Source organism: Peromyscus leucopus, chromosome 13 (assembly GCF_004664715.2).
Source record: "Peromyscus leucopus breed LL Stock chromosome 13, UCI_PerLeu_2.1, whole genome shotgun sequence".
Taxonomy (NCBI): Eukaryota; Metazoa; Chordata; class Mammalia; order Rodentia; family Cricetidae; genus Peromyscus; species Peromyscus leucopus.
Genome location: NC_051074.1, coordinates 57,353,048 through 57,378,175, shown reverse-complemented (window position 1 = coordinate 57,378,175; position 25,128 = coordinate 57,353,048). Strand labels below are relative to the sequence as shown.

Genomic DNA, 25,128 nt, shown 5'->3' with positions numbered 1-25,128 from the left:
AAATGCTGATTGGCCAGTAGCCAGGCAGGAAGTATAGGCGGGATAAGCAGACAGGGAGAATTCTGGGAAGAGGAAGGCTGAGTGAGGAGACGCCAGCCTGCCATCCAAGGAACAGCATATAATGGCACATAGGTAAAGAAACATGGTGAAATATAGATGAACAGAAGTGGGCTGAGTTTAAGTATAAGAGCTAGTCAGTAATAAGCCTGAGCTAATGGCCAAGCAGTTTTAATTAATATAAGCCTCTGTGTGTTTACTTGGGGGGCACGAGTGGGAGAGATCTGTCCCAATAGCCAGCTGGCTGGGACACAGGAAAACTTTTAGCAACAGTGTACCTGCTCCTACAATAAAGACACAGAAGAGGCCCACACCAGCCCTGGAAAGAGCTTCTTGGGGCACATGAGCTGGACATTGTGTTGCAAACCTGTAACCTCAGCAACAGGAGGCAGGAGGATCAGGATAGGAAGTGTGCTACATGAACACTCTCCAAAAAGAAAACAAACGGGCAATCTGGAGGTTTAGTTTTCTGAATCATGAGCTGAGAATAAGAGCATGAGCCACAAGGAGAAAGGCTGCTTAGTGCATGTGTGCCTCTTACCTGCGAGGAAGGGTATGGTCAGCCATGACCCTCTAAGGGCCGGCCCAGTGCAGGACCACTTTCCTTACTTAAAGGTAAGATTTCCACCAAGTATAAACAGGATATCTGCTTCTGAAAGTCATGCGTATCTCTCAAAAACTTGAAATCCATGACTACTTAAGTACTTTTTTTTTTTTCATTCTAATTCTGATTTAATGAAACAAGAATTCAGAAAGCAGAAAGAGACTGAGCTCTCTGCAGCTCAGGCAAAGCGTCCTACACTTAGGAATCACTTCGGAGTGGCAGTTTCAGAGGTGACCACCGTGCCCCTTAGAACAATTAAACCTGACGGTGCTGAAAATTCATTCTTCGGGAGATGAGAATGTAGCTCAAGGGTGTGCTTTAGTAAGCAAGTACAAGGCTCTATTTTGACATCAAGATCCTCCTGCTGGGAGGGAGAAAAACCCAGGAGGAACCACTGGAATTGGGGGGGCACTTCAGGGGCGAGGTGGAAACCTAGTGCAAGGGAAACTCCATGGAATCTACGAGAGTGATTCCTCGTGATGGGGTCCACAGTGCCTGAACCTGCCATCTTCTGTAACCAGGCAAGGCCTCCAGTGGAGGGACTGGGACCCCAGCCCAGCCACAAAACCTTTGACCTAGTTTGTCCTGCCTGCAGAGTGTTCTGGGACCAGACCCTAGCAGAATCCTCATCAAAGAGACCAGAGAGACTTCATCCAGCAACTGAAGGGAGCAGATGCAGAGTTCCACAGCCAAACATTAGGCAGAGCTGGGGGAGCCCTGCAGAGGATGAAGGACCAGAGGAACCAGAGAGGTCAGGGACATCACAAGAACACGGTCCACAGAATCTACCGACAGGGACTCATGGGGGCTTCCAGAGATTAAGGAGCCTGTAGGGGTCTGACCTAGGTCCTCTGCATACACATTATGGTTGTGTAGCTTGGTGTTCTGCGAGGCTCCTAACAGTGGGAGCTGGGCAGTCTCTGGCTCTTTTGCCTACTTGTGGGACACTTTTCCTCATACTGGGTTGCCTCATCCAGCCTTGATGGGATGGTATGTGACTGGTCTTATTGCAGCCGTATTTGGTTGATGTCCCTGGGAGGCCTGCTCTTTTCTGAGGGAAGATGGAGGGGGTGTGGATCTGGGGGAGAGGGGAGGTGGGATGGAGAAACTGGGGAGAGAGGAGGGAGGGGAAACTGCAGTGGGGATGTAAAATGTGAGAGAAGAACTAAAAATAAATAAATAAAAAAGATCCTACTGCCGAAGAGTCCACATGATAGAGTCACAGAACACGGTAAAATCAAAGCTGATAGAGACCTGGACGCTGTGTCCCTACTGCCTATCTTTAATAGTGCTAAAAGATGCTACGCAAACTACCGGAGGAGAAAAGTAATTATCAGCCATACCCAGTCATGAACCCTGAAAGCTGTAATAATGACTGGCCTGGAAAGACACCCCCACTGGTCTAACAGTGGCAGGAACATCATGGGAGTAACCAATAACTTTCTGACCAAATTTAAGTCCTGCTCCACAAGGTGAAACCCATACCATACACCATTATTAAGCTAGACCCCTATAGCTAGATAGGTCCTGGTCCCTAAGGGAGAGCCTGTTATTATGCTGCTAAATGGACACAGTATCAAACTGACTCCTGGTGACTTCTTATTATACCCATAGATCCATGCACCTCTCATCCCTCACCTCGAGAAGCTTCTATCTGCAGTAGATGGCAGTTAATCCAGTGACCCATAACTGGCCAAGGTAAAGAGAATAACAAACTACAGAATGTTCAGCCCGAAGCGGAAGATACAAACTGCACCTTGCTTCTTCCCAAGGCTCAGGAACCATGGCAGAGGAGGGGAATGAGTGTAATAGCCAGAGGCAGAGAGTAGCCACCAGGAAACCTTTTCTTCTGGACACGGCGGGCAGCTGTGTTTATGAACTTAGAGTGAGTTTCAACAGCAGATTATAAAAGCAATACAAGTCCAAGCCAGAGTGGATCCCAGCAAGGAGAGGAGTTGGGCACACAGCCCCACCCCACGCCATGGAGCTACTGGTAATTATTAGCTGCTGGGAGAAGAAGAAAATATTTTCTATAAAAGTGTAACCTCTGGTAAACTGACCACTGTCCTGTGCAAGACCACACATAACCAAGAATATTTGTCAGCACAAATTGCTCTGGATTCAAAAAATAAGAAAGACAAAATGTTGGGTAGGGAGCGGGGGAATAATCAGAGAAGAGTTGGAGGAGAAGGGTGAGTGTGATCAAAACATGTTGTATGAAACTCTCAAAGAACTAAAAGAAAATAAATAATTAATTAATTAAAAACAGAAGAATAGCCGGGTGGTGGTGGTGGTGGTGGTGGTGGTGGTGGTGCACACCTTTAATCCCAGCACTCGGGAGACAGAGGCAGGAAGGTCTCTAAATTCAAAGCCAGCTACAGAGTGAGTTGCAGACAACCAGGATTGTTACACAGAGAAACCCTGTCTCAGAAGACAAAACAAAACAACGAAAAGAATCTTTAAAAAGAGGCTCAGTCTTGAAAGATGATTTTTCAGTGCATCTGGAATCGTTTTAACTCAACTACATGGCTCATCTACGTGTACTGTGCAAAACGCAGGAGAAAGGGTAGCAGCAGACATGATCTCCAGTTCTTGATTCTCTCCCTGAACATCTACTCACCGAAGACGATTAGAAGCAGCACAAAAGATGTAAACAATTTCAATCACAAAGTCTCTTCATTTTATTACTGTGAGATTCTGGTCTGGCAAATTTCAAATCTGTAACTCTTTTTTTTTGGGGGGGGGGGTTGAGACATGGTTTCTCTGTGTAGCTTTGGAGCCTGTCCTGGAACTCACTCTGTAGACCAGGCTGGCCTCGAACTCACAGAGATCCGCCTGCCTCTGGCTCTCGAGTGCTGGGATTAAAGGCGTGCGCCACCACCGCCCGGCTCAAATCCTTAACTCTTAAAAGATGAAGAATCATTCCCAAGAATAACATAGTTGAAGTTCTAATACCTACGGATTTCATCAAACACACATCACCTGGCTGGGAAAAGAAAACCGACGGTATTTTCAGTGATAAGCCGGGATTGAAAGTGATTGGGGACAGGGAGAATGGGAGTGCGGATCTGCACCTGGAGTGTCTAACGCATAGATAAAACTCTAACGGAAATAGCTAGAGACCAGCTCACGTCAAGAGGAGGTCAGTTTGACCACACCAGTACTCACCGGTAATGAAACGATCTAACGGCATCACAGGGGCCACGTGAGGGGTGGCTTGTGTGACAAGAAGATTTATCAGATCTTGTTTAAAGTTTTTCAGTGTAAGCAATGCTCTGGCAACGAGGCCACCCATAGAATGACCAATTATTGCCACACTTGTGGGAGCAAATTCTTGACCCTATTTAAAAAAAAAGAAAGAAAGAAAGAAAGAAAAGTGAGACCACCTCAAAAACAAACAAAAAACGATTGTGCTGGCTGCCTACTGTGCATAATGGAGCAGACCCGGAAGGCCTGTGTCTGCTGTCCTTAGGAAAGGCTGCTGTAGGGCGCAGCCTGGGACCTTCTAGTCTGGGAAGAGTCTTGCCACTCTTCAGATAGTTCACAGTGCCCACAATGCCAACAATACAGTTCATGTGGCACACCTGCTCTCCTCCAGCCTGGAATTCTGGATTATGTTAAGCAGACAGATTCAGTATTAGCTCCCAATAAAAACCTGGGACACTGAGTCTCTCATGAGCCACCCCTTTAGGCAACGCTTCTCACACCACACCCTGTTGATAGGAAATGAAGTACGAATGTGTTTCCCCGCCCCGTGAGAGCTGCTGGACGCTTTCCTCTCTACTCAGCTTGCTCTGTGTCCTTTCACCGTGTGACGACAGTCGGAAGTGTAAGATGAGTCCTATGAATCCCACTAACAAGCCAGCCAGCCTGGGGGTGGTCCTGGGATCCCAGACAGCGCTAATCGTGGTAAGGGCCAGCCTCTGCAGCCAACCTCCTGGTCTCTTAGCCACAGGTGCTTGCTTTGTGTCTTTGGTTGCTGTGCCCCTCCCTCCCTCTCTCCCTCCCTCCCCCTTCCTCCCTCCCTCCCTCCCCCTTCCTCCCTCCCTCTCTCCCTCTCTCTCCCTCTCTCTCTCCCTCTCCCTCCCCCTCCCTCTCCCTCTCCGTCTCTGTCTCTCTGTCTCTGTCTCTCTGTCTGTCTGTCTGTCTGTCTCTCTCTCTCTCTCTCTCTCACACACACACACACACACCACACACACACACACAGATACTGGCCACACCGGTAATCTCATCTACTCCCCTGGCTGTAAATACATCTACTGACAGTTAACCACCAACTAGTCTCAACTGGATCTCTTCCTAGAGCCCTGGCCTTGAACGCCTGTTGCGTGATTGCTATACTGGGAGTATCTCGTGGATCTCACACTCAACCTGTCTTAAAGTAGACTTGACCGCCTCCAAGCCTTTTCTTCCTAGTCCTACCAAAGGCAATTCAGTCCCTTCAGTTATCCAAGCAAAACTCTTGGAGTCGCTCTGAACCCTCCGTTTCCTCATGCCGAACTTGAACCCGCCACCTGCCAGCAAAGCTTGCTGCCTGAGCCTCTACTACTGGCGCCAATCTGTCCATCCTCAGCACTTCAGTTGCTACCAACCTGACTGAGAGCACTGTTAGCTCTTGTCTGAGAGACTGCAGCAGGCTCCTACCTAGTCTCCCTGCCCCCACCCTTATGCCCCCCCACCTTATATCCTAAAATAACCAGAACGAGGCCCGATGGTTTTCCATACCACCCTACCTAAAAGGGGGAAAAAATTAAAATTGCCCATATGTCTCTACAATCTACCTGACCCATCCTAGCCGCTTTTTGATTTTCTACATTGCTGTATTTACCCACACTCTTACGATGAATGAGGTTTTCTCTAACCAGAACGTTCTTTCCCATAACTGTATCTTATCCACTCAATGAGACTCAACTGTCCTTCAGCTCCTACTGTCCTTGCTTATAACAGAAATCTGTCGGTATCTCATCTTAAAAATACGTATTAGTTGTGTTATTATAAGCTTAACGTGTTCATTAGAAAAATCCAAAACAAAAATAGGAATAATAAACTGTCTACCATGTAACATTAAAGTTTGTTTCCTATGGTTGGCATTTATTTATCTGATAAATAATCTTATCAGTTATTACCTGTACCTAAAGAGGATCATTTTCTCTCTCATAACACTCATGATTCCTCAGGATAAGAAAACTAATTTCTAACATTGGTGGCACACGCCTTTAATCCCAGCATTTGGGAAGCAAAGACAGGCGTATCTCTGTGAGTTCAAAGCCAGCCTGGGCTACAAAAGTTGAGTTCTGGGACAGTCAGTACTGTTACACAGAGAAACTCCATCTCAAAAAAAAGTTAATTTCTATTCCTCCTACACTGAGTTTATGTTCCTTTTCCTATACATTAAGCCATGGACAGGTGCTAGTGTGGTCAAACGGCTTCCTATAGCTGCAAAGACGATCCCAGGATGAATTATACCGATTCATATTTAGATACTAAACTAGTTTAGTATTTTCTGCAATAAATTACATTTGGTCATGATATATCACACTTTTCATAGATTGCTGAATTTGGTAGTCTGGATTTTGGTTGAAAATTATGTATTTATGATCATAAGGAATATCTCTAGTTCCTTTTCAATGTCTGCTGTATTCTCTAAAATGGAATTATATAATCTTTTTTTTAAGTCCTTGTCTAGTTTATTATCAGAGCTATGCTGAACTAAAAACTGAGTCTGCTTCCTTCTCTATTCTTTTGAAAGCTGTTTTTGTTGTTGTAAAAATAAGTATTTGTTATTTCTTAAATGAGGACTAGAATTTTTCTTTATGGTAAGATTTTCAATTACAAACTCAAAAAAAAAATCTGACAGATATCCAGATTTTGTTTCTTCTTATGTCAGTTTTATAATTATGTTTCAAGGAATTTATATGTTTCAGTTATTAAATTTACAGGTATGAAAGTATGCATAACATTCCTTCATCATACTCTTCACACATGTGGACTGTAGGCTCTGTAGAAAAATACCATCATTAGTTCCTGATATTGTTACTTTGTTTTCTCATTCTGCAAATCAGCCTAGCCATAATTTACCAAGTCATTGATCTTTTTGAAGACTCAACCATTGGCAGAAGTTAGTTTTTCTGTTGTTTTGTATTTCTTTAATTTCTGCTTTCACCATGATTCCTCATTCTCCATGCTTTGTTAACTTCCTTTTCTCTCCGGCTTATAAAGGCTGTAAGCCTAAGTCACTGACTTGAAATCTTATTCTTTTCTAATATAAGCAATTAAAAACAGTATTTCTTTTAATCATTACCTAATCTTATAAACTCTTTATTATTTAACAATTTTGTGCATGTATAAAATGTTATAAATTCTGATATGTGTTTTCATTTTAATTCAGCTCAAAGTATCTTTAATTTCACTTTTTAAAACTTTGGGTAATCTATAAGTAATAGAAGATTTTTTAATTTTTTTTACTTTTAATTTTGCTATTTTCAGAAAATATATTGCATGGTGTTAATACTTTGAAGATTATTGATACCTACAACCCAGCATATGGCCTGGCACAGAACACAGCTTAATAAACGGTCATTGTGAACTGGGAGAGAGTATGTTTCTATAGTTGTTGAGCATAGTATTCTTTTATTACTAATAAACATCATATAACAAAAGCTGGTGAATAGTGCTCAAATCCATAGTTTTACTGACTTCTTTACTAATAATTTGGAGGAGAGTACCGAAATCACTAGAATTAATTGTGCTAGTAATGCTTATTTCTTCCCTTGCCTCTACTGGATTTTGCTTTGTGAATTTGGAAGAATTAGATGCATACAAATGATTGTTTTGTGTTCTTGATGAATTGACCCTTTTATCACAGTGAAATGTCTTTCTTTTAGAGGCAAGAGCTGAGGATGAAACTCAAAGTCTTTAAAACATCCACCTTCATCCCTGATAAAATGCCTTCCTCTAAAATCTGTTGGAAACATAGCCATTTCATCATTCTAGTTTTTGATTTGTTGTTGTTTGGCACGTGTGCACACGTGAGTATGAGGAACCCCATGGGGAGAGGGGCCGTTTCTGTCCTTCAAACACATGGGCTCCAGGGACTGGACGGAGGTCGTCACGCTGGGCAGCAGGTGCCTTAACCACTAGCCCTCCACCTTATCTTCTGAGACAGGATCTCTCAATGAACCAGGAAACTGCAAATTCAACTTAGATCTTTAAACTAGCATTGAAGATACCACATTCAAAAAAAAAAAAGTGCCCATTTTTGTATTTTCAACTTCAGTATAAACAAATATATTATTTAAAATCAAATTCATCTCTAAAAAAACAACACTGCTGATGGGTTATACTACTGACTTGCACATTCATCTCCTACCTTGTAGAGTTTGAGAATTGCTTTAATGCATTCATGAACAAACTTGGTCTGCTTCTGAAGACTCCCACCGTACAACGCCACCAGCTCCTCATTGAAGTTCACGCTGAAGAAGTCAAAGTGGTACTTGAAGTCAATGTCTTCTGCTTTCCTAAGTGCGATCGAGCCAATAGAACGAACTGCAGAGGAGAGAGGAGAGAGCTCGCTCACAGAACAGCACAGAAGGCTTTTAAGTTCGTCCAACTTTTGTTTCAAAGGGTTTTGCTTTGATTTGCTTTGATTTTTTTTTTTTTTTTGAGACTGGGTTTCCCTGGGTAGCCCTAGCTGTCCTGGAACTGGTCTCGAACTCAGAGATCCAGTATCTGCCTCCAAAGTGCTGGGATCAAAGGCATGTGCCACCATCGCCAAGCTGCTTAGAAGTTTTTAATAAATAATCCTATCATGAACATAAACAACGTATTTCAGTGTGATACACATTCACAGCATCAGTTTAGCAGTTCAGTTGGTCAAGTGTTTGCATTTCAAATATGAAGACCCTGATCTCAGATCTCGGTATCCATGTGGAATCCAATCACATAGGGGCACACACTGTCAAGCACAGGGGAGGCCGAGGCAGAAGGATCCTCGGGACTTGCTGGCCAAATGTCTAGGTAAATCTGGGAGCTTTAGGTTCAGTGAGAACAGAAAGAAAAAGAAGGCGAAGCTGGAGAGCAATAAAAGAACGTAGCCAGTGGTGACCTTTGGCCTCCACCTACACACATCCATACACACATCCATAAACATGTCCATTCACACATCCGTACACACGTCCATACACACCATCCCTAATCTCTGTCTGTCTCTGTCTCTGTCTCTCTCTCTCTCACACACACCCCAATTAAAAGAACAGACTAATCTAGCAGCCATACGCCTTGTTTTTCCTAGGCATGTTTTAAGGTAAATAAACAAAAAAGTGAACAGGTCACTCAGTCTTGACTTGCGTCCCTCTGTCTGGGAACACTAAGAGCCAGCAGGGGAAGGAACGTGAAGTAGAAATTTTGTCACACTTATGGAGGCTTTTAAGTAAGAAGATTCCTGTAAGACATGTGTGTTCACCACTCACACATGCTTTTTCTTCCTCTTAGGCATGACATCTAACCCACGAGTTTACTCAGCCATGGTCTATCTTCCAAACACATCCCTAGCATGCCCTCACTACCTTCCTGATCTAGGCACCACTGCTTGCCTGAGCTCCCGGCTTCCCATTTTATCTTCCTTCGGCCTGACCTCCTTTCATCTTACTGCCCATTTTATAAATCCCCTAACAAAGTTTAGTATGAAGTGGTTACATTAAGTGATGTAAAACTGTAGCGTATGTTTCAGCAAAAGAGAAAAAGCAAACAGTAGTTTGCCATTCCATCTCTGAAATCTAATATTTCAAACACCTCAAAACCGGAATCCTCTGTCTATGGGTGGTCACCCTCCAATTCTCCTTCTCTTCCTACTCCCTAACAAGCACTGGCTTACTTTCTGTCTCTATGAATTTGCCTATCATGTATATCTATTTCATGTACACGATATAATCCCGTGATGTGGATTTGTGTGAGTGCCTCTTTCACTTCTTAGGACGTTTGAGAGATCAGCCATGTTGCAGCATCTCCCCACCTCCCCATCAGCAGTGTGTGAGGATTCCAGTTTCTCCACATCGTTGCTAGCACTTGCTGCTGTCTGTCTTTTTTTTTTTTTTTTTTTTTTTATCATAGCTATGCAGGCATCACTGTAGGGAATGGCATCTCGTGTTGGTTTGCCTTTCTCTAATGACCAATGATGTTCAGCATCTTTTCTGCTTCCACTCTTGCCCTGTAAGAGCATATTCTCTTCAAAGCAGAGCCAAAGTGGGTGGACTTTTTCAAAAAGTAATCCATGTTTATTAGATCTGCTAAAATTTTAATTGCACAATTTCAATGTTGTCAAAGAGGTAGCACAAAGGGAAGTATCATATGCTAATTATAAGAATATAAATCAGTGGAATAAGATAAGAGGATATGTACAAGCTGTGATGGGAAATTAATACTCCTGGGATACATCTACAAGTACAGAAACTTATGTGTTCTAAGAGGTGTGTAGAAGGATACTGATTGTTTATAACTGCCAATAAAGGTAAACATTCAATTTACTTTTTATACAAAATTTATACAAATTACCTTTTATAAAAAGTATGCAAAAAGAACACTATAGTGTTAAATAAATGGACAGTTTACAGTTCATACAGTAACTTCAGAGACTTTACAGACAAAACAGAGTGGAAAAAAATCAGGCACAAAAGAATATATACTGGATGATTATACATTATAAAGTTAAAAATGCCCACAGATCAATAGGATATACTAGGGATCCACACCTAGGCATTAAGACTATAAAGAAAATTTATGAAAATTACTACCTTGGAGTTAGAATTGTAAAAATATATGTGAATGTGAGGGGAGAAAGCTTTAATCATGAAGGGACATGTAGAATTTCCAGGATGCTGGCAATTTTCTGCTTCTTCAATGAAGTTTTAGTTCTCTATAAGTTTACTTTGTAATAACTGTAAATGTATGTGTATATCATTTCAAACATGATAGTTAGCAAAAAATTAACAGATTATATAATTTCTTACCCAAAGCATCCATGTTTCACATCCTTCTCAAAAAAAAAATAAAAATATTCAGGCTTTCCCAGATCTTAAGCACAGGCCACAGCTTTCCATTCTGACTTCATTATTCTCTAGCCAGAGCGGTCCTCAGAGCACGGAACATATTCTTGCATCAGGGACTTCCCCAGACACCAATGTTCAAGCTCTCCTCCAATACCATCTCCTCGCCATGGTGTTTCCTGACCACCTCATCTAAACAGGTCTCTTTCCTACTACTTACCGTCTGCCTCCTCAGTGGCTTACGTATTTATTTCTTGTAGCTTTTAATGTCACTGAAACATCCACTGATGGCTGTCTTCCCAAGAAGAATATGTGCTTGATGAGTGAGGGACTTGCTGTCTTGTTCTACTCTGGATCATTAATACCTAGAGTACTCCCTGGCTCGTGACAAATACTCCACAAGTATTTTGTAGATGAAAATAAACCACATAAGTAATCGCCAAACACGTTGAAACAACTGTGGGTTCATTATTTAACAATTCCTGGAATGTTTACAAGAACCAAAGCAGATGTTGTTTGTAAACAAAATGACTTACCGACTGGGGTGCCTGGCCGTTGTGCCAGAGACTCCTGACCTGCTCCAGGCCAACACTGAATTTGGAACCTGGACATATCGCTTCTGTTTTTCCCACTGTTCTGTAACCCCTCCATACTGCTACACGTCTCCACACAAGGAAGGAGACTGGTCTCTCATTCAGCGTAATGGAAGATATTTTTATCTTCAGGTTCCTCTCTGTGTAACTCCGTTTCCAATATAAACCCTTCTCCCGCTGTCCCCCAACACCTGCATGATCTAGTCACCCATCCTGTGGGCTCCGACTCTTCTCATTCTTTGCAAAGTCCTCTCCAACTCTTCTTTCCCGTGTATGTGTGACATGTGCTGTCTCTCGAAGGAAGCGGCATACCATGACTCTCCCAGGAGGTGGGACACAGTACTTAGCAGGGTAAGCTTTTTATTTTACCCCATGCGACTCACGCAGGACGCACATAATCCCAAGTCTGGAACTGAATTTCACAGCTTTAACTTTTTCCTTCTAGTACCTACCTTGCTTGTAACTTCCAGCATTACCAGGAAGGAAGAGAACAGGAATTCCTGTCAAAGGGAGAATTTTGTGTTCTTCAGCGTATGACCCTTCTCCATAAAGATATAGCTCATAGGCTGGATAGCGTTTTGTCAATTTCTTTGGAAGTTCTATTTTCTATAGAAAGAAAATAAATAAATCCATTTTAATCACTCATTAATGCAACTCATATTCAATGTAAAGGTAAACTAAAGAACTCTGAAATGGTGCAATATAAAACTATTACCAATGATATAAACCGCACTCGATGCACAAAACAAGTTCTTCTATCATTTTCCAAACTGGATTATTCTTTTTTATTATTATTATGTATACAATGTTCTGCCTGCGTGTACACCCGCAGGCCAGAAGAGGGCACCAGATCTCATTACAGGTGGTTGTGAGTCACCATGTGGTTGCTGGGAATTGAACTCAGGACCTCAGGAAGAACAGCCAGTTGGCTGAGCCATCTCTCCAGCCCCCAAATGGGATTATTCTTAAATTATGTGGCTCTTGAATGGTGTAACCTTCATAAAAGCATAAAACACATATAGTAGAAATTCTAACAAATGCCAATTGGTCAAAATAATGCCTGACAATGGCTATATGTCACTGGTATACGTCAGGAAGTTTCACATAAATATAGTTGGAAATGCATTTAATTTAGAATCAGTTATCAATTATACTTAAAATGATGATAAAAGCTTTCCATGATCAAATCGATTCTTTTTGCCACTTTAAACTACTTTCTAAAGTAGGTCCCCTAAATACTCTAGCTGTTGTGTGTGTACACACGTTCATTCACATGTGTGTATATGATGTGTGTGCGCACATGTGTGGGTGTGGAAGCCAGAGGTCAACACGGGGTATCTTTCTCAACCATTCTCCACATTGTCTGTTTATTTTGAGACAAGATCTCTTCCTGAACCTGGAGATCACAGACTCAGCTAGACTGCCTGGCCTACTCTGCCTCCCCAGCCCTGGGATTACAAGCACAGACTGCCATGCCCAGCTACGTACCTGTGTGCTGGGACCAACTCCAGCCTGCCTCACGACTGCACGACAAGTCCTTCATCTACCAAGCCACTTCCACAGCCCCAGGAAGTCTGTTTGACCATGAAACTGTCTGACCCCTCGGTGTTTTAACTATGACAGTGTAACAAAATAATCTGACCCTTACAGCAAAGGCTTGATCTAGATACGCACGTTCTCACCATAAACACTCCATTGCATTAATAGCATCTGTTTCAAATCATGGACCAGGTACATGAGTTGTTAGCAAGCCTTATTAAGCTACTCTGCAAATCCTAATGTGTTGGATACAGAATTCTTTTCAACACAACGTAACCAGGCCTTAATGTCCTCCTCAAAGGGTAGGCGTCTACCAAAGATGTAACTTCTGCGCCCACCCTGCTCTGAGGCAAGTGTGAACTCCTCCGCTCCCACCTCCCCCTGAGGCAGGTGTGAACTCTTCCGCTCCCACCTCCCCCTGAGGCAGGTGTGAACTCTTCTGCCCCCACCTCCCTCTGAGGCAGGTGTGAACTCTTCTGCCCCCACCTCCCTCTGAGGCAGGTGTGAACTCTTCTGCTCCCACCTCCCTCTGAGGCAAGTGTGAACTCTTCTGCCCCCACCTCCCCCTGAGGCAGGTGTGAACTCTTCTGCTCCCACCCCACTCTGAGGCAGGTATGAACTCTTCTGCTCCCACCTTCCCAAGGCAGGTGTGAACTCTTCCACTCCCACCTCCCCCTGAGGCAGGTGTGAACTCTTCCGCCCCCACCTCCTCTGAGGCAGGTGTGAACTCCTCCGCTCCCACCTCCCCCTGAGGCAGGTGTGAACTCCTCCGCTCCCACCTCCCCCTGAGGCAGGTGTGAACCCTTCCGCTCCCACCTCCCCCTGAGGCAGGTGTGAACTCTTCCGCTCCCACCTCCCCCTGAGGCAGGTGTGAACTCTTCTGCTCCCACCTCCCCCTGAGGCAGGTGTGAACTCTTCCGCTCCCATCCTGCTCTGAGGCAGGTGTGAACTCCTCTGCTCCCACCTCCCCCTGAGGCAGGTGTGAACTCTTCCGCTCCCACCTCCCTCTGAGGCAGGTGTGAATTCTTCTGCCCCCACCTCCCCCTGAGGCAGGTGTGAACTCTTCTGCTCCCACCTCCCCCTGAGGCAGGTGTGAACTCTTCCGCTCCCACCTACCCCTGAGGCAGGTGTGAACCCTTCCGCTCCCACCTCCCCTGAGGCAGGTGTGAACTCTTCTGCCCCCACCTCCCTCTGAGGCAGGTGTGAACTCTTCTGCCCCCACCTCCCTCTGAGGCAGGTGTGAACTCTTCTGCCCCCACCTCCCTCTGAGGCAGGTGTGAACTCTTCTGCTCCCACCCCACTCTGAGGCAGGTGTGAACTCTTCTGCTCCCACCCCACTCTGAGGCAGGTGTGAACTCTTCTGCTCCCACCTCCCCCTGAGGCAGGTGTGAACTCTTCCGCTCCCATCTCCCCGAGGCAGGTGTGAACTCTTCCGCTCCTACCTCCCCGAGGCAGGTGTGAACTCTTCCGCTCCCACCTCCCCCTGAGGCAGGTGTGAACTCTTCCACTCCCACCTCCCCCTGAGGCAGGTGTGAACTCTTCTGCCCCCACCTCCCTCTGAGGCAGGTGTGAACTCTTCTGCCCCCACCTCCCTCTGAGGCAGGTGTGAACTCTTCCGCTCCCACCTCCCCCTGAGGCAAGTGTGAACTCTTCTGCCCCCACCTCCCCCTGAGGCAGGTGTGAACTCTTCTGCTCCCACCCCACTCTGAGGCAGGTGTGAACTCTTCTGCCCCCACCTCCCCCTGAGGCAGGTGTGAACTCTTCCGCTCCCACCCCCTCTGAGGCAGGTGTGAACTACATAGGCTCAGCTGGTCTTGACTCCTCACCTTCCTACCCCTGTCTCCCAAGTATTGGGAATTACAGAGTACATCACCATACCTGGTATTTCCTTTCTCTCTCTTTTTAGTAATAGAATTCATTAAAAACAAACCATTATACTGAATCATAGGTTTAAACAGATATCAATACATTAATAATCTAGCAATGGTAAACATACATACACTTGATGAAAAAAATTTACCATCTGTATTTCAGAAACTGAAAATGTTGTTAATACTGCTGAAAAAAAAAAGAATTCTAATCATTGGTGTTGACTCCAGAATATTTCCTTGAGTATATTACCATAATCTGGGCCAACTACACCACAGAGGAACCTACAGAACTACCGTGTGCTTATTATTTAACAGACTAGCACTTTTATTATCTTCTCAATACACCAAATACAGAAATGCCAACGATACCATGTGCTCTATAAGCACACTGGCCCTTCAAGTCAAACTAGTTCCAATAATGATTATGCAGAATGCAAGCAAAAATGAAATGACAGCAATATTTTTATTTATTGCGACACAAATCAAGCAAAAAGAAAACATAACAGAATAAAGAAATGATTCCTTAACTGCTCCCAAATAAAAACACGATTTGATGCAATGGTACACACATACTAGATCATTACTTTTTAGATTAGTAGACAAAGTTTGAGCTAAGTTGAATATTAATTCAGAAAACAAGAAACTATCAAATATATCTAAAAAGAAATAATTCTCTGAGATAAAAAAGGCAAAACAATATATTTGGCATATTTTATGACATACTATTGTATGGCCAGTTTTGTTATAAAATATTAATTGCATGAAAAAATTAACACTATATACATACTTAAAAACATGCAGGTGGGGAAAGGGAGGGGAGATGGAGAGTTGAGGGTGGGGAGGGGAAAGAAAGGAAGGAAGACAAGAATGGTGAGAAATGCAGGCAAAGGGAAAACTACATCTTCAGGCAGAGTACAAGTCATAGTGTCAGGAAGACAAAAGGAAAGGCCACTGAAGAGACTGAAGATGTGTGAACACACAGAAGGGATGCTGAGGAGAAAAAAGAGCATGAAGAGGCACAGCAAAATGGCTCCGATATAAATTATGTATATGGATAATTTAAAATAAGCAGACTCTCACACACGGTAGACCTTTAATGAAGATCAGTGACCTTTACACTAAATATTGCCTCCGTGATGCTGACCCTGTTGGCTGTGCTGTCTCGACTGCACCTCAGTACAGGCTGTCCTCATCACCAACTTACACCCCTTCCAAAAGACAAGCATTCTGACAACCCCTCAACTGCTACAGAATGCTGACTTAAAGGTTCGCCGGGCGGTGGTGGTGCACGCCTTTAATCCCAGCACTTGGGAGGCAGAGGCAGGCGGATCTCTGTGAGTTCAAGGCCAGCCTGGTCTACAGAGCGAGATCCAGGAAAGGTTCAAAACTACACAGAGAAACCCTGTCTTGAAAAACGAAAAAAGAAAAAAAAAAAAGAAGAAGAAGAAGAAAGCAAAGGGGTGTGTGTGTGGTGGTATTCTAATTGTACTGAAATGTGATTTTGATTGTATGTTAATAAATAAAGTTGCCCGGGGGTCAGAGCTATTAGAGCCATAGCAAGTGTGGCGGTGGTGGCGCACGCCTTTAATCCCAGCACTTGGTAGAAGAGCTAGGTAGATCTCTGTGTGTTCAGGGATACAGCCAGCATTGGAGACATACGCCTTTAAGACCTGGGGGGCTGTACATACAGACAGTGACGAGGCAGTCACATGTTTGGGTTTACAACCAATGAGAAGGCAGAACAAAAGACTATGAAAAGACTTACACACAGGAAATAGGTCTCTTTCAGGAAGCTAGGAGCTGGCAGGAGGAAGAGTAAGATTTTAGCTCTGAGCTCTGACCTCTTGGCTTTCTCTTTTACATTGGTTCTATGTTTCTTATTTATTAAGACAGTTGGTTACATCTACGTGTGTGTGTGTGTGTGTGTGTGTGTGTGTGTGTGTGTTTCACTTGTAAAGGAGAACTATAAAAGTTTGATAACCATGATGGGGGCTACTCCTAAAGGGAGTTCTAGGGACTCCTGCTTGATGAAAACTGGGGGGAAAACCACTTACACATAATATAACCTGTCAGACAGGCCTTTCTTCTTGTCCTAATCTCTCTGCTACAATCTAGTCCAAGCTGCTTCCAAAATGTCTTGATAAAACACATACCTCATGTGTTTCCATACCGTACACATGAATAATAAAGACTTTAGAGAGGGGAGCTTTTAAAATTTGATCCCAATATCTACCTCATTCTTATAACTTACACATGACGTTTTAAATTTTGTGTTTAATATACTTAAATATTTTCAACTTCCAAATGTTAGGCATTGAATGCCTCTGACCCACGATCCTTCGCTATCCAGTTCCCCCATCCCAGATGACAGCTAATGTTAGTCAACTTATGTGTGCTGTCAAATATTTTGGATATATACAGGTAAATATGTTTATAGATTATTTTCTCCCTTTTATACAATAGTAAAATATTATAAATGCTGATCAGATAATATGTCCTGATGCCTTCTTCTCTTTCTATATATGCTAACCAAATGACCTGTATGTCCAAATTCACACCCTGCCCCCAATTCATTCAGTTTTTAGTTTTTATGTTTTGCTTGCATGGTGCTATGGAGCCAGAAGAGGGTGTCTGAGTCCCCTGGAACTGGAGATAAGTATGGTTGTTAGTCACCATGTGGGTGCTGGGAACTAAATCCAGGCTCTCTGTAAGAGCAAGAGCTCTTAACCACTGAGCCATCTCTTCAGCCCCTCAATTCACACCTTTTCAAAACCCTTTGAAAGCCTAATACAAACATGTCTATTCTCTCTCTTCTCTGAAGAGCCTTGTACGAGTCTCTTGCTACAGTATACTATAATTGGTTTTTATATTCTTGTCTCTCTTCTTGTTAAAATATATACATTAAAGGCATAGGGGCTTTATCACTAATTCCCTCCTGCCAAATACACCTAGCCATTCAATAAATGACTGTCTAAATTAACATCAACATGCTTTATTTTAAAATGCGATTTATGTTTTCAGCATCAACACTTCCTTTCAGAGAGCAATCATTAGATCACATACATGAAGAGTCACCTGAGCATGTAAGAGGAAACAACCTATGTATTTCTCAGTGTCAGATTCTACAATTAGCCTCAAATGATGTGCAGCCCGATAACACTTTCACCCTAACTGGCATAATAAAGTAAGAAGCTTTAGGTGTTGGCATAGACTTAAGATCTGACTGTGAGACTACCAGTTAACTCAAAATCAGAGCATCCATGGAATTATAGGCAAAGGATGAGTAGAGATAAAAGTTCATTTCTGCAGACTTCCAAATCCCTCTCTCACTTTAAAAAAAAAAAAGAAAAAAATGTCATTTATCATTTTCTGCTGACTAGCTAAGAAAGACACAAATGAGCATTTAAAAAAAAAAGAAAGAAAGAAAAAGAAAAGGCCTCAAGAAAGATGGAAACGCAGTGAGTGGGACATGCCACCTCCTGGGCATCAACCTGTGAACAATTAGAAAGGTGCAGAAAATGCTACTTTAAAAGGCCACATATAAACTATCTTTGTAACAGTTTTACTCATAGGAAAACCATTTGCCGCTTATCTCAACGAGCTCAATTATCTTAAAATCTCACTATTTATTCAAAAGGCCTCATTTCTATTGGTAGTGTTTAATTCTGTTTGTAAAATAACACAACTCATTCAAAGTAAAAGGACTAATAATAAAGCCTGCTACAAATGTGTGCCAAAACCTCTACCACTGGGATTATTACTGTACTCACAAATTAACAAGTGTCAGATTCCAAAAAGGCAACTTGAACCAAAATAACTAAATACCCACTGCTCAACAACAACAAGAAGAAGCCCAGTAGCTCTTTCGTGCTAGGGACACTAATTTTCTCTGTCTCGTCAGTTTCATGAGGCAGGAGACCCACCTGTGAGGTCCATATGCTTTGTTCCTGACATGAAGGATGGCAATTTCTACTACTGCAAATATTAAAATAGATTCAATGATTATGGGAAATCTAAAAATAAATGGAAGCTATTGCTCCAAAATGATTTACTTTAACCAAAGTGTTCATTTAATATAGTGCTAAGTGGCCTACTTCCATCTATTGAGAGTTTCCAAATTATTAAATGGTAGGTCATAAAAGGAAATTACAATGAATTCTATTTCCAGTTTAAGAAGACTAAAGTTCATATATTTAATCATTAAGATTCTAATGTACATAAACCAACATCACATCAGTTTATTAGCTTAGGAATTAACAGTAACTTGTTAAAATCTCCAGCAGCATCTGAAATCCAGTGTTCCCATTCCCTCATCACCATGGACACAAAAATCAAGGTAAGAATTCTCTTACTAAAATACCCCTGGGAAAGGATACTCCAGCAATTTAAACCTCAGCTTCTGAATGTAAGTAAGAGCAGCATCACACAGGCCCCTTCTATAAGGACCTGTACACAGAAGCAATCCTGACTTCCATCCTTCATCCTACAGAAAAAAATCTGCTGTGATCTTACAAGTCTACTAAGAATGCACGTGATCAAAACCTATTATGTACAGTGCATAGGCGTTATTATAATAGATATTCCAGAATTAAGAGATTCATTTAGAAATCCTAAGAAAATTCCTGCCGGAGGGAAATTTCTGCGGACAGCTGTGTCATTTGTCATCATCTCTCTCTCTCTCTCTCTACAGCTGGTCATGAATGAAATTCTAGATTCTACTACGCAGAACAAATGAAGCAATTAATTGAAAGCGTTCAAACTGACACGGAGGCGGTGGGGGCGGTGAGAGGGGGGCAGATCCTGTGAAACCCAGTGAGAAAACAAAATAACCACGAAACAGATTGCGCACGCCACTGATTGCATTAGATATCTTAATAGACTGTGCAGGTCACTGGCTGTTCGGAGGCATGCGAAAACCCAGGTACACACACCCACACAGGTACACACACACACCCACGGACTCTGAACCTACAGAACAGGTGGATCCGCAAAGAAAAAAAAAATCTCCACAGGAAGGAACTGAATAGTTTTCGGTTTAATTATTCATCGGGCCAGCCTTTCACTTCACCCAGAGGTAAAAAAAACCCAGAGCCTCTTTTTAAATCAGCCTTGGCAACTCTGCACACGCTGGGTTTCTTTCCAGAAAAAAGCGAAATCTGACATGTCTATCACTGGGCGCGAAGAGAATCCATCTCCTTGCAAGCAAAGGAGGGTCGCAGGAGAACCGGGTTTGGGGACAGGAACCGGGGCTGGAGCTCTCGGCGGGATGAGACACGCAGTGCCCAGCGGGTCAGAAGTCGGGGTCCGGGATCTGGGAGCCCAGGAATGGGGGGCGAAGGGGCCGCGGCGGCGGGGGCGGCGACAGGACGCCCTACCCAGCACGAGGCAGGAGACTGGCTTCAAGTGCCCGGAGGGCTGCGCGACCCGGGAGGGATCGTTCGGGGCTGAGCCCGGGAGGAGCCCGGCGCAGGTGAGGGAGGGAGGGCGGGCCGTACCTGGTACTCGGGGTACTCGAACATGTAGCTCATGCTGCACTTGTTCTCCTCGAAGCCGAAGAAGACATCCCACAGCCCCAGGGTGGCCAGGAGCACCATGAAGACGTAGAACGCCAGGTTCCAGAGGTTGACGGAGTGGAGAAACATGGTGCAGCCGAGCTCCCTCCCTTCTACGGCTGCAAGGAGCCCGGGAGCCCAGGCAGACAGAGCGAGGGAAAGACGCCCGTGCCAAGCCGTGCCCAGCGGAGCAGCGCGCGCCTGCGCAGAGCCCGCCAGCGCTCCCCCCCCCCCCCCGTCCCGCCCCCTCCTTCCCCGGCGCCCGCCCTCCCGCCCTCCCTCCCGCCCGCTCAGCGCGCCTGCGCGCAGCCGGCCCGCGGCACCGCCCACGGAGGAGGGAGCTGGAGGCGTTTGCAGCGGGAGTGCGAACGTGCGCCTGGGAAGATGGAGTGAGAACGCACTCGGGGTGGGCTGGGCTGGGAGGGATGGAGGGAGGGCCTAAAGAGAAAAGGGAGGGGGCGAGGAAAAGGGAAAGGGGGATGGAGTTGGGGAAAGGGAGGGAGGGAGGAAGGGAGGGAGAGAAGGGGATGGGAGGGAAGGGGATGGGAGGGAAGGATCCCAGGGGCGGGAGGGGGAAGGGCCGGGTGGGTACCCAGGGGAAGTGGCCAGGGGCAAGGATAACGCCCCCGAGGGCAGAGAGTGTTCATGATCCAGTGCTGCCCGGCCGTGGGAGGCCTCCCGACGGCACATCAAAGGCTTGTCCAGGAGCTGTCACAGCGCAGACACCTTTCCCAGCAACAGTTTGAAATCCCTTCCTGTTCCATTTCCAACTGCCTCGGGCCTCCTCCGCGGTTTCGCCTCAAGCCTTCTTGGACCGGTTTAGCTCGATTCCGGAGGAGACAAATAAATGGCTTTCACCCAGGCCTCCTAGGGCACTGACTTGGTTGAGCCTTGTGGGCAGTAATACTTGAAAGCATCGGCTCATTAAAACAAAACCCACAACAGTCAGAGGAAATCCAGGTCGTGGTGGAAGTCTAAACCACAAGAGGGGTAGTCTCCAAAGGGACATTACGAAAATGCCCACCAGCATGGATGTCCCTGCTTGGTACGTGCAGGATTGGGTTGACACTGACATGGTGCTCTCGGGTCCCCAATCTCTCTCCGGGGATTGGTTCCATATTAACGTTAGAAGGCAATTTTGCTCAAGCTTTCACTCTTTCTCTCTCGTGACTTAATTCATTTTGAAGGATTTCAGTTTGTCTTTAGACGAAGAAGGGGGTTTAAATAAAAGCAAGACAAACCCGTTTGTAATACACGTAACAGCTTCAAAACTCTGGAATGTTATGAGGTGCCAGTCCTTGAAGCTGACCAGAGAGCAGGCAAGGGCTGTGTGTGTGTGTGTGTGTGTGTGTGTGAGAGAGAGAGAGAGAGAGAGAGAGAGAGAGAGAGAGAGAGAGAGAGAGAGAGAGAGAGAGAGAGAGAGAGAGAGAAATGTATGTGTTGCTAATTTCAGAATTTTACTTAGAATTGCTTTTGGCACTGACTCAATTTCGTTTTACTTAAACTAATTTTCTAGCATATATTCTGGGAAAATTTGGCTATGATACATGACATCAAAGAATTTTAAAACTGGAAAGAAGCTTATTGTTTATCTTAAGCAAAACCCTGCCATTAACATTAAGGTATAATCCAAAGGTAAAATGGTAGGATAGATATTATTTTACCCTACACAGAAACACTTATGGGTCCAAGCAAATACAGCCAGCTACAGAATATGGAATATTTGTGAAGAATGAATGGAGTGGAGGTAGATTTGGGAGGGCCACGAGTAGCGTGTGAGGGAACTCTGGATAGTATTGACTAGTGGGGTGATGGTTAGCAAATATAAACTTAAGGCGTGCCATGTATGTTTCTGACTTTGTGGTGTGCTCTCTTGGTGTATTAGATTCTTGTCCTAGGCGGTGACAGTATCCTTGCATGAGCAACTTAAGGGAGGGTTCATTTTAGCTCACAGTTTCATAGCCCGTCATGTCAGCAGAACCCGAGGCAGGGGATTTAAGGCAGCAGAACCTGAGGCAGGGGATTTAAGGCAGCAGAACCTGAGGCAGGGGATTTAAGGCAGCAGAACCCGAGGCAGGGGATTTAAGGCAGCAGAACCTGAGGCAGGCAGGCAGGCAGATTGCATCCGCAGACAGGAAGCAAGGAGAGTTGAAGGCTAGAGCTGAGCTCTCTTTTCCATTTTTATCTGGTGGGGAAGTTAGTGTTGGTTTTTCCACATTAGTTAACTTAATCTAGAACATCACTCCCAGGTATGTCCAAAGATTTGTCTCCAAGGTGATTCTGAATTCCATCCGGTTGACAAAATTAATCTTCACAACTCTTCCCCTTTGTCACCTTGACACTCAAACAGTTTTGCTTTAAAATAATTACCTTCTGCCTTGCGTTTCCATAGGATCACAGCCATCCCATAACGTAGATGCATTTAGTTCAACTTTGAAAGCCCCCGTAATCTTTGACAGTCCCAATACTATTCCAAAGTGTCTTTTCTGAGAATAAGGCAATCTTTTAACTGTGAGCCCCTGTAAAACAAGAACTTCATTACGTAGGTCCAACCTATGATGGCACAGAGTGAACCTTCTCATTCCAAAAGGGAGAAATAAGGGAAGATCAGACCCAAGCAGACCAAACCCCAGCAGAGCAAACATCACATTTCGCAACTCCAGAGCTCGTGATGAAATCATCTGGGCTCTAAAAGGCCTAGGTAGTCCTGTTAGGTAGTCCTGTCCCTCCTGCTCTGATGCCTGCAGAACACAAAGAACCTCTTTAAAAGGAAGTTTTATTTCTTAATTTTGTGTATGAATGTTTTGCCTGTATATGTGGAAGTGTACCCCATATATGCATGTAGTGCCCACAAAGACCAGAAGACATTGGATCCTCTGGAAATGGAGTTCCACTGGAGTTACAGACAGCTGTGAATTGTCACAGAGGTGCTGGGAACCGAACCCAGGTCCTCTGTAAGAGAAGCAAGAGCTGTTAACCACTTAGCCTCCTCTCCAGCCTCCCAGCCACTCTCAGGTCAGCTCCACTCCATGCATGCCTCTTTGGCAGACATCCCATGGTTCTGGCATCTCCAGCATCCTGGGGGTCTCTGCTGCAACTTGGACTTGGCTTCCATAGCTTCATACAACAGCATCTCAGGGACTCCAACCCTGCAATATTGCCTAGGCTCAGTTGTGTAGCCTGAATCCTTGCCAATTCCTCAGCTGATCCTGTTTCCTCAGACTGGATGCCTCTCAGCTACACTGTGTTGCTCAAAAACCTAAAAGCTTAACCGGCTAGTTCCTGGTTTTCACGCCTTTTATACCTTTCTGCCTCCTGCCATCACTTCCTGGGATTAAAGACTCTTTTTACCACGCCTGGCTGTTTCCAGTGTGGCCTTGAATTTACAGAGATCCAGACAGATCTCTGCCTTTGGAATGGATTAAAAGTGTGTGCTACCATTTTCTGGCCTCCATATCTAGTGGCTGTTCTGTTCTCTGACCCCAGATAAGTTTATTAGGGTGCACAATATTTTGGGAAACACAATTATCACCACACAGTTGCTCTCTGAAACTACAGTATAAGACTCCATGGTCTCTCTTCAGTCTTGTATCTTACATGCCTACCCAACTAGTGCCAGATTAGATGGCACTTCAAAGTTCTCCTGTCAGCTCAGGATGGAGACTTCCGTCCTTGGACCACAGCTAGAGCAGCCCATGCTTGCTAACCACGGGGCTTCCTTAGGCAGGCGCTTTCCAGAAGCAAGGACCTCCTCCGGTGGCAATCTCATCTTGGGCTCTCCACTTTCAAATCAATTTTTGCTTTCCCAAAAAAGCTGGAGCCTTTGACATGTGGAGTCTTGCCCTCGTTCATTATTCTATTGTCCCAGTGAAGAGCAGATGATTTCTCTTGAACAACTAAGCCTTGTTTTTAGTGTATGCCTCGACTGCAACTCAAATTCGCCCAGTCTTCTTTTTTTGTTGTTTTTACAAACTATACATTCAATACAAATTCTGCCCACATTTTGCTCTTTGTTACTGTAGACCAGGATAAATGTGATGAACGAAAACCATGCACAGGCTGATGCTAGCCTACCTTGAAATTTCCTCTGCCAAACACATTAGTCAATTTTTTGTTTGTTTGTTTGCTTTGTTTGCTTTACTTTGGTGGTGGTGCTGGTGGTTTGGGGGTGGGGAAGGAGTTGTCATTGTTTTGAGACAGGGTCTCACTCTGCTGCCCTGACTGAACTAGAACTCTGTGTAGACCAGGAAGGCCTTAAACTCCTAGAGATGCACCTGCCTTTGCTTCCTGAGTGATAAGATTAAAGGTGTACTTCACCATGCCTGACTAATCAATTATTTTTATATTCCACTTCGCTTAGCTTCCTTGGGACATGTGCAGAATGCAGCTAGATTCTCTGCCTGAACATAACGTGAACGCCTTCTGCCCTGTTTCCCAGAGCTCCCATCCTCCTCTGGTACCTCAGAAGCCAGACCTCCACTATCCACGTCTTTCTGAACTCCTTCCAGAATGGCCCATTGATCTCTTTTCACCTCATCAAAGAGTCTTTCTAACCCAGAGTCCCAAACTCTCACACATTTCTCCCACAAATCCATTCCAAACGCCTAAGAACCACATACCCAGGCTGTGACAGCCACAACCCCACTCCTGGTCCCAATTTTCTGTATTAGTTGTCTTGCCATTATGGCAGAAATACTCTAACAAAGGCCACTTTTTAAAGGGCAGAGTTTATTTTGGCCACTTTTTAAAGGGCAGAGTTTATTTTGCCTCACGGTTCCAGGGCACAGTCTATTATGGCTTGAAGCAGTTAGTCTTGTTGCATCCATAGTCAGGAAGCAACAAGAGACAAAAGCCAATGATCACCCCCTTTCT

General features: G+C 44.4%; 1 protein-coding gene across 2 annotated transcripts in view; it reads right to left on the bottom strand.

Moving 5' to 3' along the window:
• The window catches only part of Pgap1 (post-GPI attachment to proteins inositol deacylase 1), a 73,259-nt gene extending 52,793 nt beyond the window's left edge, over positions 1-20,466 (bottom strand). For both annotated transcript variants that reach the window (XM_028886380.2, XM_028886388.2), the window contains exons 1-4: positions 20,200-20,466; positions 11,747-11,900; positions 8,031-8,206; positions 3,830-4,001 (exon numbers count right to left, since the gene is read on the bottom strand). In XM_028886380.2, coding sequence (XP_028742213.1) covers positions 3,830-4,001; positions 8,031-8,206; positions 11,747-11,900; positions 20,200-20,346 — 649 coding nt within the window. In that variant the 5' untranslated portion in view covers positions 20,347-20,466. The remainder of the gene's footprint in view (positions 1-3,829; positions 4,002-8,030; positions 8,207-11,746; positions 11,901-20,199) is intronic.
• Positions 20,467-25,128: the final 4,662 nt, after the last annotated feature.